The sequence below is a fragment of the Pectinophora gossypiella genome, chromosome 19 (assembly GCF_024362695.1).
Source record: "Pectinophora gossypiella chromosome 19, ilPecGoss1.1, whole genome shotgun sequence".
Lineage (NCBI taxonomy): Eukaryota > Metazoa > Arthropoda > Insecta > Lepidoptera > Gelechiidae > Pectinophora > Pectinophora gossypiella.
In genome coordinates this window covers 13,226,711-13,248,284 of record NC_065422.1, presented here as the reverse complement: position 1 = coordinate 13,248,284, position 21,574 = coordinate 13,226,711, and the positions used below count along the sequence as shown (strand labels likewise).

The following is a 21,574-nucleotide window of genomic DNA, read 5'->3' as shown; positions in this document are numbered from 1 at the left end:
CACATTTAGAAAACTTGTTTGAACTTTGCAGTTTCTTTCGTTTTTTTTTAAATCTCTTATCAAAAACTGTTACAAATTGATCTAGAAAAGACAGTCTAGACACTCTTTAAAGTGATTTAGTACTTCATAGAGAAGATTTTCTTTAGTTTGCATAGAAAGAGAGAAAACATAACTCTATTAGTCCATTAAATCTAAAAGTTAGATCTACTTCTTGAGTCTTCGTAGCTACACTTCTCTTGCATTTATTTCTAGTTTTTAGATTTTGAATACCAAACTCTTCAATTCGTTGTTCAAGAATAATACTCACAACCAACCTCTGACCTAAAAAAAGAAAAATAGCTTATAAACTTAATGAACCAGATTGAAATATTAATCAAAAAGTACCAGGAGTTCATAGAGCCGAAGAGTTTGGTGTTCGACCAGCCTAGTGTAGGTGTAGTGTAGCGGCGTGGTGTGTGTAGGTGTGTACGTGCGCTGTTCGGAATTGCCTCGAGTGCAAGGAGCGACAACGCTACGCGGCCGGGCGCGCCGCGCGCTCTGGGGAGACGCCCTCGCCTAAGGTAAAAAATATACATGTCACACTGTAACATAATCATGAACACCCCTTAATATCGTCCTTATATAAAGTTCACCTATTCATAAAGAAATCCGATGTTTTGTAAATTCTTAATCTTAACCCTCTCTAATATACTGGTACTCAGTATAATAACATACTGGTATTACGCAACGGTGCATGAAAAAGTTAACTAAAAAGCTATATGAAAAATTTTACGAACTCAAGTAACGTATCTAAAGTTACTTAACTAGCATTTAGAATAGCGCTGTTACATCTTCCGATAATAAAAAAAGCAATCCTATGCAGTTGTGTACATAAATCATAACAACTGCTCAAAAAAATGGTTGACGCCCCTTAAAGACGTTATCCTGCCTCCTTTTTTGATTCATTGAAAACTACGATCGTCTCTTACGATTCTATGGTGCCCTGGTACTTTGAATCTCACTAATTGATTCGCTGTCACTTTTTGGGAGGATTTTTGTGATTTATAGACACGAATGCAGACAGTTGAGTGCGTTTTGGTTACTTATTGCTCTACGTGGGGGCTAATTTCTTATTTCGGTCCCAAAATTCTTCGATGCTTATGTTGTCCTAGTAGTTTTACTGCAATTGATACTGTAAATAAAGTTTATTGAAAACTGCACCCTTGCACTTTGTAATAAATTATTTTATTAAAATAAATTACTTACAATGGTTAATTTACATACACAACACACTGCGTTGTCAAGTTTTTTTTAGAAAATATTTAGCATGTTATTCTACCTAATTTGATTTTCACTTGTATGCTACTGTCAGAAGGTTTATTAAAAAAAAAATTGTCATACGACACGATAAATGCATGATCACTTTTAACTATTTCATTTCATTAGAGGTATATTCTAATAATTCTGACTAACATAATATTTCTTATTGGGAATGATTCCTTAATCTTATTAGACTTTTATCCGGACCAGCAACAGTTAAAGAAATTGATAATATATTTTTATAAATGTCAAATTAAAATGAATTGTATATTTCCTTGATTTAAATGAATGATTTGTCAACGTATGTGTCATATTGTGTATTGTTTGTGGTCTCAGAGTGTGGTGGCGAGCCTGGCGGACGCGTCAAGTCCCGTCAAAGACCCCGAGCGACTACTTCAGGACATGGATGTTAACAGACTACGAGCAGTCATCTATAGAGATGTGGTCAGTATGGGTTTCATTTCATTTCATTCTTTAGATAGAGAGTAAAGTTCAATATGTGCATTTTCCATTCTAATTTAATTGTAAAATTCAAAACTATACTGAGAGCAATCTCGAAAGATACATTTATTGTTTTAAAATACCATAGAAAAAAATACATTACAATATCATTACATAAAACAAAAACACATAACATGACATGATGATGTGATCCAGCCGATTTCGACTACGGCGACTGCTTCAACTCCGACGTTCATGTGCTCGCATGTGGCCTGTAGTAAATCTTATTGGAAAAGATCCTCGCACATAGCGGACATGTGAGCACACCATTTAAATATGTATAATTAACATAACATACATACACACACACAGTCATACACCAAAACACCACATCCACATTCCCAGGAAGATAAACGTTCTTCTGCTTTTAATCATATCGCCTGCTGGGATGTAGGGCTCTAAACTCTTATTTAAATTCAACTTCGTAGCATTAACAACAAAATATATGCACTGATTCCTCAGGAGGAGACAAAACAGGCGCAGTTTCTGTCGCTAGCGATAGTTTACTTCATCTCCGTTCTGATGGTGTCCAAGTACCGCGACATTCTCGAGCCACCGGCGCACGCGCCGCCGGACTGCTCGCGCAGGAGCCACCACCAGCACGACCACCACGGTACGTATACCCTACATGCTAGTAACGTGTGAAGTTGGTCAAAAGCTAGGTTCTTTAGTTATGTTCCGGTGTGAAGTCGGTCGCATATTGACAGTGTGAAGTTAGTTGAAAGCTAGATTCTTTACAGTTGAAGTAAGGTTTCAGTGTGAAGCTAGCAGCATGACGACATTGTTATGGCTGTAAGTTTTAGCTTATCCTTAACGAAATCTCATAATCTACATTAGTGACAATACTGAGATGAGAAACATATTTGTTTCCTTGTCTGCTTTCTGTCAGTCTAAGTACTTATGTCATATAAACCTAACATAACATAGCTACACGACTGCTTCCCTGGAGGGGTAGGCAGAGATGGATAGTAAGTAATACACTCACTCTTCGCCATCTATGTGAATTGATAGATAGTTAAAAGAGTTTTTCAGCTTACATTTTCTAAAAGAAATTTTCTAATATTGGTTTAGACACATTTAAATGGCAGTGTCTTTTACAAACCCTTGGGAAATGTAAGGTATGATGCAACGAACCGTTTATAAGCTTGAGTCAATTCAATATGAGCTCATGTTTGTCATTAAGATTTAGAGATCTTGATCGTAGCATAGCGTATTGCTCAAATGATATAACATATGTAAAATTCACGTTCATAGAAATCTGAAAATAAGATCATATTAATTTGCGACAACATTTAGACCAGGCTATCCTTAATATGTTTTAAATAGAGTCTTTATCTTATTTGCAATCTTTCTAGTATCTGTCAAATTATTTATGTATCTCATACAAGTGTACATAGTTCTCTTTATCAAAAATAAACCACATAATGATGCACTAATATAAGTAACATATCCACATTTTTATGTAGTAGTTTATAATTATTTATACGTTTATCTGATCCGATTTAATCTTTATCAGATATTATTAATTTCGTAGTAATTTCGGGTATAATTTTACTAGATTTATTATTCGTCAACGCTCTTTATTTTGCTTCTTCCATATGCTTTATTGCACTAAAATGTTGAGAAATAAATTCATTGTATTAAATTGATATATTGATACGTATATGTAAATTAAGATGTCTAAATTCGTCATTATCATCTTCACTGTGTGCTGTCGCGGTCCTGATATAAGTCATACCTAAATCAGTTTTATGATCATTGTATTTGAACTATTTTGGAAATTAGAAATAGATTTGGTCTGAAAAAAGAAACGAATATTATTATAATGCATTCTTCGACCGCAATAGTATGCCACAGGGTATAAGACTTGTATATCTGAAGTGTGTCGTTTCTCCTTTTTTCACGCCGCTTGATATCCGCGTCACGGTTTGGACACTGGTAAAATCTACATTTAACTACACTGCGGCACTGCATTGAAACACGGACTCGATCGAATTGTATTAATCGACTGGTTGTGTTGTTTTCAATTCTACACATAACAATCACACTTTCCTCTGCGCTGTTCAATCCTCTTCTCTGTTTTACAACATCTCAATTTGCCTCGTTCTATCTTCGCGATGTTGAATCTTTCAACCTCCTTTATCTCCTGATATCCTGCGATGTCTGTGGGGTTGTCTGTCGTGCGGCGCTGGCGGTGCGTGTGGCGCGGCGCAGGCTCGCGGCCGTTGTTCCCGCAGTGGTCCCACCACGTGTACCCGCAGTTCCTGCCTGGTGGGCACCCCGCGCACCCCGCGCACCACGCGCACCGCCACGCGCACACGCACTGCAAGCTGGACTGCGCCACACACAACAACAACACGCCGCACGCTCGCCTAGCTAACTACCACCGCGCGCACGCAGGTAACGCGCGACATAACACAATGGCGTTCGCATCCGCATCCCGCGACCGCTTCGATTGTTATGGTGTCCTGGTACTTCTATCATGGTATAATACGATAAATCACGCAATAAACTTTATTGGCGTGAGTTTGTTTCATCAGGGAAATGTTTCGGAAGTACAATAAGTACTTCGAAACCTGATAAATTATTATCCTGAACTTTTTCAAAGACTTTATTTAATGTGAGAAAGAGACCCCTCTCAAACGAGTAGGAGAGCAACACTGGTATCACTAGATACGCTTGTCATGCTTTCACGCTTCAAAGTGTACTTCGTTGCTCTCGGTGAGGGTAGTTTGTTATAATGTGATGCGGACGCCCAATATACTTAAATGTGGTCGATGTACGCGTTCACTGTCTTGTTGGCTTCAGCAACGTATCTTGTACCTCTTTCATCCGAGCAGGACAGTGTATACCGCACAGCTAAGGCACAGCTTCGAATTTATTTCCATTTTTGTATTGTTTGCGTCATCATTAGTAGAGCAATCCTCACGGTTTCAGTTAATGCATGGAACATTTATATAATAGTTTACAATACATAAGTTATAGTGTAGAAGATAAGGAAAAGTAATAGTTTTACACATAGTTTTTAGATGTCCAGTACTATTTGATGACAGCATTCCAAAACAGTACTGGGGGGTTATAATGCCACATCGAAGCAATTCTTCTAAAAAAGCAATATTGCTATTTGACATTTGTGTGCATTGCGCACTTACTTTTATATGCGCAAATGTCAAAAAGCAATATTGCTTTTAAGATGTGGCCTTTTTAACCCCTCTGTTTTTAGAATAGACTGGTCCAATAGCGTCAAAAGTACTTAATCCTACCCGCTTTATTAAGCAAGCTTAATCGATGTTGTCTTTCGATCGATGTTTTTAGGATTAATACTAATATGTACCCTTTTGTGTGTTCATTAGATCACAATGGAGATGATGTGGAGTATGCAATGATTGTAGTTGACGAGAATAATTCAACTATGAACGAACTCGACTCGCCGTCTATGAAGGTAATATCATCCATCATTTTCAAGTCTTGCAAATCCGTCATGAACATTGAAGCATGTAATATTAGCGAGAAGATCTCAGTATTTGCTGATTTTCAATTTTAAAACTGTAGTTAATGATTCTTTTAGATATGTCGATCTTTCTGAAGTAAACATGTAATTAAAACATTTTGATTCCGTCTAAACTTAAGTTTTAACATTTTTAGCATGTCTTTTTGCAGTTTTCCAAAAATTGGTACAATTTTGATGAATCTTGACATTATCTAGCAAATAGTTTAGTTATCATCATCATTGCGATAGATTTAGTCTAGGACTTCTGTAGTTGACGCATGGCATAAGTCCCTGATCTAAATTTTATCAAACTTTCCCCAAATAATTCGAGTATTTTCAGTTGGACCCATCAAATTTTGTTGAGCTGATTTATTTGCCTGAATTTGTCAATTGGTTATCGATGTGGTGGTTTCCGTGGTAATTTGACGCTTGTTTTATCCATTTTGTTTTGCTGTTGCCGTATAATGATGAAGGAAGGAGAGAAGGAGGAAGGTGTGGCCAAAATTGAGACCACGACAGATGAGTTGAAGCCTGGCTCTGGGGCCAAGAGCACCGACAAACCTGAACCGTCTCCGTCCTCTGAGAAGGAGGAACCACTCTTCAAATCAAGTCTTCGCGTCAGGACCAAACCGAAGGTTAGTTGAGGGATCATCCTGGAATGGAGTTCTCTCTCTATTAGAGGTTGCGTTTCCCTTTGAATTTGGTGGTCTTTTAGGTCCTACTTGTCATAAATTTTAGTCGCTTCGGTCGGGTCTTCTTACGACTGAATTTTTTTCTTGAGAGGCAGATGAAGATCCCACCACAGCGACACAGACCTACCTAAACATCTCTAACTCTAATCTCCTCTAATTTCTTGGTGTGAATTCTGAAAATTCCTCTTACTAAATGAATGTTTTCCTGTTGTAAGCCTCCGTCCGCAAGGTCCAAACTATTGTCCGAGATTACGGTGTCGGTGGTGAACTTGGTTTGTACACCTTATATACGACACGTTACTGTTAACCTCCTGGTTGGTTCTGGCAGCCTGGTACTATTGTGGATTGGAACGGGGTTTTGGTACTACAAATTAATGATTGGATTCCCATAAATTCTTGATTATTATGGTATTTATCAATTTATTGAATACTTAGTGACAGATGAGCAGAACTATTATTTTTAGATTGGTTCTATATACACTATATATAAAAAATAAAATCTTACTAGAACCATTTTAACGCAAGATGTTGGCTTAAAATAAAATAAACTTAATAGCCAACTTCTTCTTCTTCTTTGCGAGTCGATGGCGATCGAAGCTAAATTTTTGCTGACCAATAATAGCCAACTAATTAAATCCTATTAACAACAACTTCAGTCAATCATTTCTTTCTTTTAGTCGACATTTGACAGATTCAACTTTTGACATCATTTCTTCAACTTATCTTCAAAACTTGCCTCCAATTTAACACTCATAAAACTATCCTAAGAAAATCCTGTCTAATTCACATTACTCCTAGTTTCTGGAACCAATCTATACACAGACATTCACTTATATGAACACAGGCTTGTCACATTGAAGGAGTGTGTAAATATTTCTAAAAAAAAAAAAGTTTTGTCACAAATAGGCTAACGCTAAGCTCACTACGATATACTGTGAAAGTATACAGGGTGTTAGTAAACACCTCACCGAATACTGAGGGGGGTGATTCCGCTCATGATTCTGATTTTTTTTTTGACGTGACTTATTGTAGATTTGCCGCAGATGGCATTAACTACTTGGCCGGACAAATGGGGAGCGCTGAAGGCTCTCACCCGGTGACATGATTCTGAGTTAATATAAAATGGATATAAAAATCGTAAAATTCATGGTTTTTTTTTTAAATTACTTTCGGTTCCATACTGTTGCGACGGAAGATTCCACTTGATATTAGCTCAGAATCATGAGTCGAATCATCCCCCTGAGTATTCAGTTCGGTGTCACTAACATTCTGTATAATGACACTATAACAAATATATAGCACCACAGCACTACACTACATATTAATACGTCGTAATAATAAAAATAAGTTATAAAATATAATTCATATACAATTTAATATAACTTTTAGATTTTTGAGAAAACCATATAATTTTATTAATTTGTTTAAAAGTAAAATCAAGTTACAATTTGATTCGAATGTTTAATAATTATTTGTAAATAAATATTTAGTTTGAAAAAGAACAAATATATTATAATATGTAACATTTTTCTGTTTAAATACAACACATTGAAAATCTTTTAACTTGTGATTTGGATATTTTCAACTCGGTATAATATGTACATTATTTATATCATATCGGTAAGGGTATATTAATCTGAACTATATGCGCATGTGTGTGGCTTTGCTTGCTTTTCACCCCACCTCGTGTTAACAGCATGTACCTAGTATCTTTACTGTCACATTTAGAATCTTTCCCACATTTGATCTCACTTCTGTATGTGAACCTATACTTTATTTAAGGAATAGTTTAAGACAAACTATCAAATATAGAAGTTAAAGGTATTTCCAATTGTGCAAAGGTAAGGGAGAAAATCAGGTAATATAAAAAGGTACTTACTAAGTGAAACTGAAAATTGATTTATCGTTCTAATGTAATAATTGGCGCATAGCGGCCCTATCATAGCCATTTCGTTTAGAAAACTATATCAATGAAATAAACTCAATAATTATTTTATGTGAAGTACTTTATATAGCCATATAAACAATTGCCTACGAATTTGTTCCGAACTGGCCATCTTCCTAATTGTTCGTATTCCTTCGTCATATTACGTAAATTTGTAGGTATTGCCTTCTTAAACCTATTAATCAAGCGGCACCATCAATTTTCGTATTAATTTATAACTATTGACGGAGCGAACAACCATACATTTTATGTCTGTGGACTACCCGTCTCTTTCCTTTTCAGCGGATAAGAAAATGACAGGTATAACTGAAAATAAAATTAGATGGTTCGTACAGGAATCAGAACCAGTGAGTTGCTAATTTAGCTACTCCAGCTCAAAGAATCTCTGTTTACACTAGTGATGTACGTAATTGTCATTATTATGAAAATGTCTCCTATTAAGAAGCTGTCTTTTGGGATACAGTTGCCATTCTAACAACTTACAGTTCGGGACTTATTCAAAACGATTAGACAACTAACATGTCCATCATGTATCGACCAAAGTAATTGAGACCGTATGCCCGGTATTGCAGAGCGTGGATTCCATTGAAGACGCGGGCTCCTTCCACCTCAACTCCACGGAGACGACTAACAATGACCCTGAGACGTCCAGCGAGATAGCCATGGACGACAATAAGCACCCTGTATGTAATTTCATTGAAAACACATATTTACAGTATACATACTATAAAATTCCATTTACAGCCCAGCTGGTAGAACGCTTGCCTCTCACTTTAAGGTCGCAGGTTCGAATCCAGCACAAGCCTGATTGAGAGACAAACCAATGATTGTCGAATTTGTTTTCGAATTCATGTTTGGTTCATTCACATTATCACGTCCTCAGCGGTGAAGGAAAACATCATGAAGAAACCCACATTCCCAAGAAATGCATTTTCGGAGGTATGTGACCTAACCTGTATTGGGTTGGTTTTTCCTTCGCGGGTTGGAAGGTCAGATAGGCAGTCGTTTCAATAAAAACCCTGACCTGTGAAAAACGGGATAATGCAACAGAGATGATACTATGAATTTCCATTTGCATCGATCCTGATATACTTCTCTTGCTTCCTCATTCAACAATTGTGTCTTTCATACACGCACGCCGGTTCAGAGTAGATCGTATTAAACGTTTTCTTAGGAGCTCCCCCAATTTGGTCAAACAACACAATATGAATAACAATATTATGTATCATATTTTCAGGTAAGCAATGACGAGTCGTGGACAGACGTGAATCTAAACGAAGAAGGTGAGCGTGGTCCGGCCACCATCACGGGACGGACGCGGGACCACGAGGGAAACATACATGAAGGTATGCTAGAATTTCTACTTGTGCCAATTTCTTACCGTCTTTACACGTAACAAATGAGAGTCGCCAAAATAATTGCCGTGTCACGACCCAGGCTAGGAAAATATATCTTGACTTCAGCGCTGCGTAGAAAACCGTGGTAGCCCAGCTGGAAGGACGCTTAGACCCTCGCTCATTCCCAGCACGAGTCAATGATTTTCAAATTCATCGGATCATAAATGATTATCCAGTGCCCAACGGTAAACAAAAGCCTACATTCCTAAGAAATGCATTTCGGAGGTATGTGATCTGACCTGTTGGGCTGATTTTTCGGAGGTTAGGACAGGTTCAACGCTTCTGTAATAACCGGATCTGTCAAATCTTCAGGTTAGGTAAGCGAACCCAGTGAAAAACGGCGCAACGCTAGTGAGATGATGAACGCTGCGTAGAAAACACTCTTCTTGGAACTCTTCTATTCTCCGTCTGATCTTGACTCAGCATTATCTACTTTCTGACACTTTTTAGCACTTTGTACGCAATGCATATTTCTGATTTGTAATTTATGCGTGATGCATAAGAATATAATATGACTCGGAAAACGAATTCGAAAATATGCTAAGTGTGTTGTATTTCAAACCATTTTGTTCTTAACATTACAGACATAGAGAAGCAGATCCACCTCCGCAACACGGAGTCGCATCACCACATACAGCAGCGGCAGAGAAGTCTGCAAGCTGCGCAGAGGCATTTACATCCTGTAAGTGTTTTTTTAAATAATATAGGCTCGCGTTTGACCACAATCTCCTGATGGTAAGTGACGACTTGGTCAAGGGTGGATCACGCTTCTATTTGGTTGTTTATCACATAACTTATTAGAGTTTGCAGCATAAAGCGCATGACCCGCGATTTTTGAGCATCATGGGACAGGGGATAGAAGGCTGGGATTTATATTCTTCTTCTATCGTGTGGGTTGTGAGGTGGAGTACCAACCTCATCAACCCTTGTGTCAAGGTACTATTGAGCCGCCAAAGGCCCTTGACATGGCTCATGTAACGGCTACTTACTTACATCAGTAAGTAGTAACCGGGACCAACGGCTTAACGTGCCTTCCGAAGCACGGATCATCTTACTTTCGGACAATCAGGTGATCAGCCTGTAATGTCCTAACCAAACTAGGGACCGCAAAGTATTTTTTGGGATATGTCCCCACCGGGAATCGAACCCAGAACCTCCGGATCGTAAGCCCAACGCTCAACCACTGGACCACGGAGGTCGTTGGGGGATATTGCTGGGATTTATATTAAGCTTTACGTATGTAAATATTTACATAGACCATTCAAGCGATGATGCTGAACTTCAAATCTTTCTTCTTCCAGGACAACGAGACGCTAGCAGGTCTAAGCGCGATGAACGCGTCAATGTCAGCGGACGGCGTCAGTCGCGAGGCGTCACTCACACATAAGCTGGAGACAGCTCTAGGACCTGTCTGTCCATTACTTCGAGAGATCATGCTGGACTTTGCGCCCTTCCTCTCCAAGACGCTAGTTGGGAGCCACGGACAGGAACTGTTGATGGAGGGTAAAGGTAGCCAGGTTCTAAGCATGGTAGTTATTTGGCTTATCCTTTAAGGTACTGTCATCATTCACGGAACAAATATTAAGATTTGAAAAAATCTACTGAGCATGGTAGATTTCTTTGGTTTATTTTGGAACAGCATTGGATTTTAAGGCGATCGATGAGTGATTAGAGTGGCAAGAAGGCAAAAAGATAGTGCAGTCTAGTGTGAAAGAGATATCAGGAGATGAATTCTAACAGCTGTCATTTTATTAATTATACTATGAATGTACACAAACTTGTTTTGTTTTATGCTTGTTTAAGTGCAAATTTTTTATGAAGGGAATTTTTTTGTAGAGTTGCTACTTACTTGTGATCTGTAAAATAAGTTTGTTTGATGCTAGACAGTTGAAAAAGTTTATTTGTGCTAAATTATAACATTATGCACGTATTACTCGTAGATGAGTGTTGTGCTTATTTATCAAAGATACAGAACTTATTTAGTTTGCTTTATCTCCCTATCCATCCATAGGGAAGGCCCGTGCCCCAGCAGTGGGGACGTTAATGGGCTGATGATGATGATGACGTACCTACTTTATCCTTTTATCCAGGAAATGGAACATGAATGAAAATTTACATTTTAACCCGTCAAAAGACGCTTAACAGTTGAACCACATGTGGCAGTTGAACTACATCAACGCGTTTTCTATGCCTCTATCCTTTTCTGTTACTCAGAACCGTCATTTGCTAGAGCGAGATAGAGCGACGCACGCTTACTTACGCTATCACCTCGTCGATTCTGCCGCGTACGGTCGCTCTTTCAGAAAAGGTAGAAGCATAGCAAAATGCGATGAGTTGCTGACATAGGTTGTTCAACCCTCACGAGTTAATTTCTCGGCAGGTCTCCAGACCTTCAAGTCAAGCACGTCAGTGGTGGAGCTGGTGATGCTGCTGTGCTCGCAGGAGTGGCAGAACTCGCTGCAGAAGCACGCCGGATTGGCGTTCATCGAGCTGATCAACGAAGGCCGCCTGCTGTCGCACGCGATGAGGGACCACATCGTGCGCGTTGCGAACGAGGCAGAGTTCATATTGAACAGGATGCGCGCCGATGATGTGCTCAAACACGCTGATTTTGAGGTTAGTTTTTGTTTAAACTCATGTGTGGACTTTGTTACTATCGGGTTGCAGAGTCTCGTAGTCGTAGCAAGATAAATTTCATGGCAGCCACACTTGTCAAAGGTAATTCCATCGTAAGAAGATTAAGTACCCACACCTCACCGAGCTTTCTGTTAGAGTAATGTGTTGGGTGGTGAGCCATATCGTCGTGTAGAATGGTCAACACCAAAGAGTTACAATTCCGCTCGCATTCTAGCCACCTTACCAATAAAAAATACCAGGGATGAACATGGGTTTAAGTACATATTTGACCGCCAAGCAAAATTGAATCTATTTATCATACTATTCGACTAAACTTTGCTTTGTAAATTACACTTTATTGTCCATAAAAAAAGAAAATTGACAATTGTACTGTATCCATGTGTTATGTGTGATCGTTAAAACTTCGTTCTGGATATGTGGACTTATTTTATTTTGACTCGTATGTTTACATTGTAAGTTTTGAATTCCAGTGCCTATGCGCAACAACAAGTGCGGAGCGCGGCGAGGAGGAGCGCACGTGCGAGCGGCTGATAGCGGCTGCGCGGCGCCGCGACCACGCCGCCGCCGCGCGCCTGCTCGACAAGCTGCGCCACGCCGCCGACCACGGCGCCGGATACGTGTACGGCTCACCACATTTCATTACACACAACGGCCTCCGTGGTCCAGTGGTTGAGCGATGTGCTCACGATCCGAAGGTCCCGGGTTCGAATCCCGGTGGGGACATATCACAAAAATCACTTTGTGATCCCTAGTTTGCTTAGGACATTACAGGCTGCTCACCTGATTGTCCAAAAAGTAAGATGATCCGTGCTTCGAAAGGCACGTTAAGCCGTTGATTCCGGTTACTACTTACTGATGTAAGTAAGTAGTCGTTACATGAGTTAGTCAGGGGACTTTGGCGGCTCAATAGTAACTCTGACACCAGGGTTGATGAGGTTGGTACTCCACCTCACAACCCACACGATAGAAGAAGAAGATTATACACAAGAGGCTACTAAACCTAGTCAAATAAGATACTTTTTACGAAACGTCAAAACGAAAATTTTCTATGGAAATTCGGATTACAAAATATAGACAGATCTAATACTAACGAAAAACCACAACCAAGTAAGCTACCATACAAATATAAATAGGCTAGTTCGCAACTAGTCAAATCAGTTACTTTTTTCTAAACGTCAAAACACGAAATTACTATGGAATTTATATGAATAAGCACACTGTGACGGAATAGAAAAACGTGATAAAATGTCGAAAATAACATGATTAAAATTAATAAATAAGTCAAATAGAAAAAAATGTTTTTCATTAGTTTTAGATTTGTCTTAATTTAGTAATCACAATTGCATAATTTATCTTGAACCTAATACACGATCCAATGGGATCACCGATAGTGGAGGTGCATTCCACGCATGTACGGCCACGAGCATTAATATGTGTACACTTTGGTACCATGTCACATTAACGTTTTTGACAAATTGAACTATAAGTCTCACTAAATGTCAAATATTTTAGTGCGACAGAGTCCAAAAGTGGGTACATTATATTGCTCATGACTGTAGATAGTAGGGCGCGAAATCAAACTCATAAAATCGAATTCAGTGCTTGACACGCGTTTTCAGAACAGGGGGGTTAAAATGGCCACATCGGAGCAATTCATCTAAAAAAGAAAAATTGCTATTTGACATTTGTTTGCATTGCGCACTTACTTTTATATGCGCAAATGTCAAATTGCAATATTGCTTTCTTAGATGAATTGCTTCGATGTGGCCATTTTATGGCCCCAGGCCTATCAAGGTTTCAATGTGACATATCGGATATATTTTTTTCTGACTGGCAGATCTTTTGGCAAGTGTCTGCATATGTGTTCAACTAAACCATGCAATGTACCAACAGCGCAACGACCCAGTTCTGGAAGCTGGACTCGTGGGAAGACGACGCTCGACGCCGGCGTCGGCTGGTGCCCAACCCGCATGGCTCCAGACACGCGGCCGCTGCCTTGCAACCGCCGTCAGCTGCCATGCCGCCTCACGACGCCATACTACAGGTACTCTTCTGAATTCTGCTCTCCTGGTACTTAAGTTACCGCACTATTGAAGTACTAACCACAACACAGCCCAAGCCCGGTGACTTGGGAAGCTAGGATGCAGCTATATTTTGTCACTTTAAACTCCTCAACATAACCTCACGCCTGTATCCCCGAAGGGGTAGGCAGTGGTGTATAGTAAGTACACCAACTCCTCGCCAGCTACGTTTAAGTCCCATGTAAATAGAGCGCGACCCGCCTCCCCTCCACCCATGTAAACAAGACTTAAGGAATCATAACATATCTCAAAATTTCTGTCGCCGGGTCTAGCTACGTACTATAACGACAGCAATCCTTTTCTTATTTTACTAGTAGGAGGTAGGTGGGTGTTATTAAAATTTGTGCAATATAGAATTATGCATTGGTTTATTGAGGTAATCTTTTATTTTTGCCGCCATATTGACTATCCTTTACCATCCCACAGACTATAAAAATCACCCTCCCTTATAACAAAGCAATAGTTATTACATGAGTGTATAACATTGCTATGACACTAGGCGCAGGAGGAGCTGCACGCGCGGCTGGCGGCGGAAGGACGCGCGCGCGGGGCGCAGCTGGCGGCGCCGCCCGCCGCCGACCTGCTGGACGACGCCGACCTGCTGGCCGATGACCGAGAGATCGACGCTGATCTTACTGGTAAGTGAGCGAGATGGTTTTTTATTACCTGAATAGTTATTTTGTTCATTTTGTTACATAATATATTCAGAGTTCACTCTGTACGGTCATGAGCAATATAATGTACCCACTTTAGGACTCTGTCGCACTAACATATTTGACATTTAGTGAGACTTACAGTTCAATTTGTCAAAAAAGCTAATGTGACTTGGTACCAAAAGGTATACATATTCGTGCGTGACCGTACCATCAAAATGTTCATTTAATATGAATGTTTACCTTGACCATGCGTATATACATGTGTTGTAATCCCTATATATGTGTTGGGTGTAGCCACAAGTAATCTGAACTAAATGCACTCATATTTTTACTTAGAAAGCTAAAATGTTAGAAAGCCTATTGCGCCCTATAAAATAGGTAACAGCAAACGCGTTGGGAAGTTGATTTGCTTTTTAAAAAAGTCAGGCGTATTACATTTGCTAAAGCATTTCGAACGAAAGTGATTTCAATACAAACATACATAAACTCACGCCCTTGATCTCCAATAGGGTGAAAAGCACTGCAAGTAATCAGAAGACTGATACAGATATGGTTGGAAAAAGAAGGGAAAGAGGACAGCGGTGTTAGGGGGAGTGGGACATAAATTTAATTAGGCTACAGAAAAAAACTTACCATTTATTCGTTGACCCCAGGGCCAGTGAACATAAGCACGAAGGCGAGGCTGGTGGCTCCTGGCCTGGTGGCGCCAGGCACCGTGTCGCTGACCTCCACCGAGCTGTACTTCGAGGTCGACGAGGACGACCCCGAGTTCAAGAAGATCGACCCTGAGGTTAGTCCATAATTGAATTATGTAGATTAGTCAGTGAGGGACTATCCGGGCCACGTTCCCCAAAAAAAAACTAGATGGCGCTGTATAACTGGATAATTACCTATTTTCTCATTGGCATATAATATTTAAAAATTTAATTTCAGATTAGCATCTTTTTTCTATGAGCCCATCATCTAAAGTTATGTCTTTCGAAAATAGTGAATACCTACTATCACAAAACAAATACAGGTTAATATAACGAATATGGTATTTTCATAAAGGTAAGGCGAAATTAATTTCTAACCTATTTCTTTAATTATCATGAATATGGTGTCAACTAATGGTATTGATTAGCTATCACTTTCGTTCGCTAATAAACCTATTACATAAAAGCCGTTAAATATTTTAACAACTCGTATCTTTTACTAGGTTTTCATTTAAACCCAGACATCTATAAAAGTAAATAATATAATATCCTATACTCGTAAACAAGTCGTTATTCAAATAATACTTCCAAAACTTTGCATAGTAATTAATGAAATAAACCATAAATATTGTACTTTATTGCTAACGGGACATCGAAATACGAACATAAACTCACGTCTACTAATTTAGCTACATCAATAAGTAGTAACCGGGAGCAACGGCTTAACGTGCCTTCCGAAGCACGGATTATCTTACTTTTGGACAATCAGGTGATCAGCCTGTATTGTCCTAATAACCTAGGGATCACAAAGCGATTTTTGTGATATGCCCCACCGGGATTTGAACCCGGGACCTTCGGATCGTGAGGAGTTCAGAACACTCAACAGTAGCGACACCTGATGGGAGAAATAGTCAGTTTTTATCCTCATTAGGGTTGTCACGGGTTCAGTTTACATCCACGTGGAATACCCGTTATATTAAGCAGCATAGACCACTCAATGTCCATTTTTCTCTCTCTCTATATATATATTTAAGAGCTGCGTTCTTGTCGGTGGAGTAATCGCCATACCTCTCTTTTTCCCGCCAAATCCTTCACCTCCTGATACGACACGACCTGCACCTTTTCTTTTATTTGTTTCATAAATGTTCTCCAAGGTCTACCCCTTCTTCTCTTCTTTTCGTCCATTTTTGCTCCGGCCAAAATCCTGATTACTTTATAAATAAACATCCGAAGATATTAAAACAAATATTATAAATTTTAGGCCAGAGACAAAAGTATGACAAAACGGCGGTCAAACAAGGTGCGACGTCCGATCTTTGTTCTGTAATTTATCGACAGTCGTGTGTGTATAAAACTAAAATTCATATCTCACAACTTCAATCACAAAACTACGTAACACCAAAGAAAACTTACCCCGAAAATCGACTTTAAAACCTTGACGTGAAGTTTGAAAGTTGAACAAATTTTATCTTCTACTAGTGATGTTCTGGTATGGTTGGGACATATCGATAGTATGACGGTGTAATATAGCAGGTAACCGAATATGAGGCACTTAGGTGCACGAACAATGAAGCCCCGCGGCGCACGGCCCACTAGGCGCCACGATAGGGATGTGACGTGGGTTATCGATATCAATAGATAGATAATATTATTATACGCACCCACTGGCATACTGAAATACTTTTTGTTCTTCTTCTTATCGTGTGGATTATACCAACCTCATCAAACTTGGTGTCAGGGTCATTACTGACCCGCCAAAGGCCCCTGACATGGCTCATGTAACGACTACATACTTACATTAGTAAGTAGTAACAGGGGCAACGGCTTAACGTGCCTTCCGAATCCCGGATCATCTTACTTTCGGACCATCGGGTGATCAGCCTGTAATGTCCTAATTGATCGTCCTGAGTGTGACTACACATCCTTTTCCATCAGCCCAGCTGTAAAAACAGTATGTTTGGCTATTAAAAAAACATGTCCAGCTTTTAGAGTAAAATGTCCCGCCTTATCATAGCGCCGAGTCCGGCCTTTGTATTTTAAGGTCTGGCAACCCTAACCTAACCTTCCCTTGAGGTTCGAAACCCTAAACATACGGAATTCGTCGATAGTAGCTCGCCCTTCGATATTACCAGCTCCCCGCACTAGACGGGCCACCAGCGTGTGCGGCGTGCAGTCAGGCTGACAGCGGGACAATGACACCCCGCCGCGTGCGCATGTAGACCTCAGACCAAGACATTACTGGGAGACATACATATACTCACGCCCATAATCTCTAACGGGGTGGGTTGAGTCATCGAAGCACAACTTGCTGCCATTTTTGATACAAAGTCCTTATAGTGGCAGGAAGGTGACAGGTGACCACGTCGTTACGATAATGGTCCATCATTTTGGAATGGACATAATCGTTCTATTAATTTTATAATTTTAGGTAACTAGCGGAACGTCTTAATACCGTCTGTGGCAAATTTACAATAAGTCGCGTCAAAGAAAAAAAAATGGAACTGCGCACTCTCCCTTTCACTTCTTAGTAGCTTCCGGCCAAAAGTGAGACCCAGAGGGGGTGAAGTCGACCTTCGATTCGAATTGGTGCGAAGCGGAGAGTTACCGTTCTATACGCATTATTTTTAATTCCATGCTGCAGCGACTGCAGGTTGCCTTCGACACGTGTCTGCTCACCCCAATACACGATACGGGCGTGAGTTTATGTATGTATGTCTCCTATCGCCAATACGGCTATCGGCTGGACGTTTGTTAACTGTCCAAGTGTAATTGAAATCGTCTTTCGCTCGTTTTTAGCTTTTATATTGCTGGAGCATAGCATAAGCGAAAGCGATTTTATAAATTGAGGTAATCAGACGTGACAGATAGGCAGAGTCATAATCATAATAATCAATTATTTATTTGCAAAAACACAAAGTTAAAGATCTTATTCTAAGTAAAACAATGCACGTACGGACACGAGCATTAATATGTATACACTTTAGTACCATATCACATTAACTTTTTTGACAAATTGAACTGTAAGTCTCACTAAATGTCAAATATGTTAGTGCGACAGAGTCCTAAAGTCGGTACATTATATTGCTCATGACTGTACACAACATGCAAGCAGGTGTGCAAATATTTATAATAATAATATCATTATTAAGACTTATTCCTTTAGTTAAAGAATTCGTTGATACTATAAAAACACATATGTAATAACCATTTAGTTAAATCATGCTTAAATTCTTTCTTATTTAATTCCTTTAAATTTTCAGGTGAATTGTTAAAAATTATGACACACATGTTATTAACATTTCTTTTTTAAAAATATTCGCACGACAAGGAGGCTGGTATAATACACTCAAATTCAAATTCATTTATTCGTTTTGAATTTGAATTTGAAACTCGCGTGTTGTCTTGTACTTACTTCACTACGTTTTTTGAAATAATTTTGTTTTTGCGACTTTTGTGTGTCGGGCGGTAAGGATTCCTTTCAAACGTTTTGTCACGCATCCCTAAAAATGTACATACACATACATAAACTAACGCCTATTACCCACCGAGGTAAGCAGAGACTATGTAATAATATAAGTGTTCTGATATCTGTCTTTAAGCATCACTCTTGTAAAATTATCAGAAAATTCTTTGATGTAACAAGACTGAAAAATACAAAGGGCGCCTTTCTCTACCGGTAACTTTATAGTAGGAGAACAAACAGTGTAATCCTGTGTAAAATATAAACTTTTAAAATAAATAAAATATAAACACCGTATACACGTCCCACTACTGGGCACAGGGCTCCGCTTCATCGGAGGTGGAAGAGTATGGACTTATGGAGAATAAATGAAAAATAATCACAACATAACATAACCTCACGACTTTATCGCAATCGGGGTAGTCTTAAGGTACATAAAAATCATTAAATAAACATCCATTGCAAGATGAAATAAGTACCTACACCTCACCGAGTTTTCTGTTAGACCAATGCGATAGGTAAATTCATAATTATATAAAACGTATGATAAGCTCTATGCCTCTGTAATTTCTACGTACTTACCTCGTCGAAAGGTAGGCGTGAATTTTACTTCTATTTATAGAAATATTTTACGATATATTATTATTATTATGTTGTTTCCATATCTCGGGACTGTGGAGTCCCGGACTTTTGGAAGGCGTGCGTGGGGCCGAAGCCAACACGTAGAGGTCCCTTAAGACAATTTAATCTAAATGTGGTGTGACACCAACCGGCGATTATCCCTGTATGCAATATGGGAGTGCACCTAAAGACAATCCCCGGTTCGTGTAGGACTATTGCAGATTATGGGAATTATTATAACTAGTATTTTTCTTTATATTATAGACGCTTCCGCTTGTAACCTGACACCGCTACGTTATTATCGAAACTGTATCCGAGATATTATTTACTGCGACTAATTTAACCGATTTCAAAGATTGTAAATTGAATTCGTAATGGGGCATTTTATTTGTTTATGCTAATGTCCCGTTTTAATTGAGCGCTCTCCTCTACGGGTGCGAGGGAGACAACAAATATAGAAATTAGGGTTAGCGAGTGGCCATAATTATTTGAAAAAATGTCACGAATTTTTACTTCTATCATGAAATGTGAGTACAGAAAACTATATAAGGCGTTTAACTTTATTATTATTTTAGCCATTTTATAAAAATCAATTATTTTGTATTTTCTAACATGATGGCGGAAAGCCAATTCATTTTAGACTACGAATTTATGAACTATAACCCAGCAGTCATGAAAGTCGAAAAGGGCAACATTAAAGCAATTAACGTACTATAGATTAGAAATATGATATGACAAATTTACTTTGCAATATTGTCATTTCACATTTTCGCATATAAAGGTAGAAATCAACAAATTTCTAATAGCAATATTGCTTAGTTATATACAGAGGTAGGTATAGAACTTGGATGGGACGCGCGTCTTTTCCATAATTGGCAACACTATAGAATCAATCACATGAATAGATTATACAACAATTATAATTAATAATAGGATAATAGCATTACGAAAGCTGCATATAAGGCAAAGGTTGTTGGTAGGGCTGGCAGAGAACGACCTAGTAGGATGTATATAGACCAAACTTGGGATGTCCCTAGAAAAGGTTTAGTATTGCCTACTCTGAACCGGCGTGCATGTATGAAACGATTGATGAATGTGTAACAAGTAAGAGAAGTATGACAGGACCGAAGGAAATGGAATTCTATAGTCGCTGTATACTCCATTAAAAATAGGCGTGAGTTCATGTATGTATGTTAGAATAACATTCCCAAAACAGTGAAGGTTACAAAAGCATTTACATAAATTAAGATTAACAATTTGTGACTAGTAGCTAACACTGCCCAGGGAAATGGGACTGACTCAGTATATTGTTGCTAAGAGTATGGTACGAGTACCCACTCTCACCAACACTGATATTCTGCCAGTACCCAAATTAATGTCAATATAATGAATAATTCACAGCCTCCGTGGTCTAGTGGTTAGAGCGTTAGGTTCACGATCTGGAGGTCCGGGTTCGATTCCAGATGGGGACATTGTCGAAATCACATTGTGAGACTGTCCTTTGTTTGGTAAGGACTTTTCAGGCTTGAATCACCTGATTGTCCGAAAAAGTAAGATGATTCCGTGCTTCGGAGGGCACGTTAAGCCGTTGGTCCCGGCTATTAGCCGTAAAAACACCTCCACCAACCCGCATTGGAGCAGCGTGGTGGAATATGCTCCATACCCCCTTCGGTTGATTGAGGGGAGGCCTGTCCTAGCAGTGGGACGTATATAGGCAGTTTATGTTATGTATAATGAATAATGTTGTAAAACTGTAAACAAACCATAACGTTAGCCAACCCTAAGTGTGGAATGTGTGCTATGCTGCCCTGGTACCAACGACATCGATTTATTGACCAGTAATTCATAATTAAGCTCTTCCAACCTGATAGTCCCCTGGTACTTTTTATATGGTGTCTTCTACTTTTTTCTTTTTTCCCTCGTTTTTTCTGGGTGGCAATACAAATAATAGTTAGTATATGTTTATTGCCTGCTTGAGATTGGGTTCGTTTTATTGACGATAAGTGTTTTATATGCAGTTTCTTCATAGTCCGATGTTGGTTTTTGATAATTAAGTGGTATTTTAAATGTTTATGATATGTCTGTAAAATAGCTGTTAAC

The 21,574-nt window shown here is 39.1% G+C and overlaps 1 protein-coding gene across 1 annotated transcript in view; it reads left to right on the top strand.

Moving 5' to 3' along the window:
- LOC126375406 (neurobeachin) overlaps positions 1 to 21,574 on the top strand; it is a gene marked incomplete at its 3' end in the record, with an annotated part of 592,334 nt that overhangs the window by 328,927 nt on the left and 241,833 nt on the right. Inside the window, exons 24-37 of the mRNA XM_050022313.1 lie at positions 462 to 560; positions 1,636 to 1,743; positions 2,263 to 2,413; positions 5,154 to 5,242; positions 5,764 to 5,925; positions 8,500 to 8,610; positions 9,165 to 9,273; positions 9,909 to 10,006; positions 10,626 to 10,833; positions 11,705 to 11,940; positions 12,432 to 12,580; positions 13,855 to 14,005; positions 14,542 to 14,680; positions 15,352 to 15,488. Coding sequence (XP_049878270.1) covers positions 462 to 560; positions 1,636 to 1,743; positions 2,263 to 2,413; positions 5,154 to 5,242; positions 5,764 to 5,925; positions 8,500 to 8,610; positions 9,165 to 9,273; positions 9,909 to 10,006; positions 10,626 to 10,833; positions 11,705 to 11,940; positions 12,432 to 12,580; positions 13,855 to 14,005; positions 14,542 to 14,680; positions 15,352 to 15,488 — 1,947 coding nt within the window. The remainder of the gene's footprint in view (positions 1 to 461; positions 561 to 1,635; positions 1,744 to 2,262; positions 2,414 to 5,153; positions 5,243 to 5,763; positions 5,926 to 8,499; positions 8,611 to 9,164; positions 9,274 to 9,908; positions 10,007 to 10,625; positions 10,834 to 11,704; positions 11,941 to 12,431; positions 12,581 to 13,854; positions 14,006 to 14,541; positions 14,681 to 15,351; positions 15,489 to 21,574) is intronic.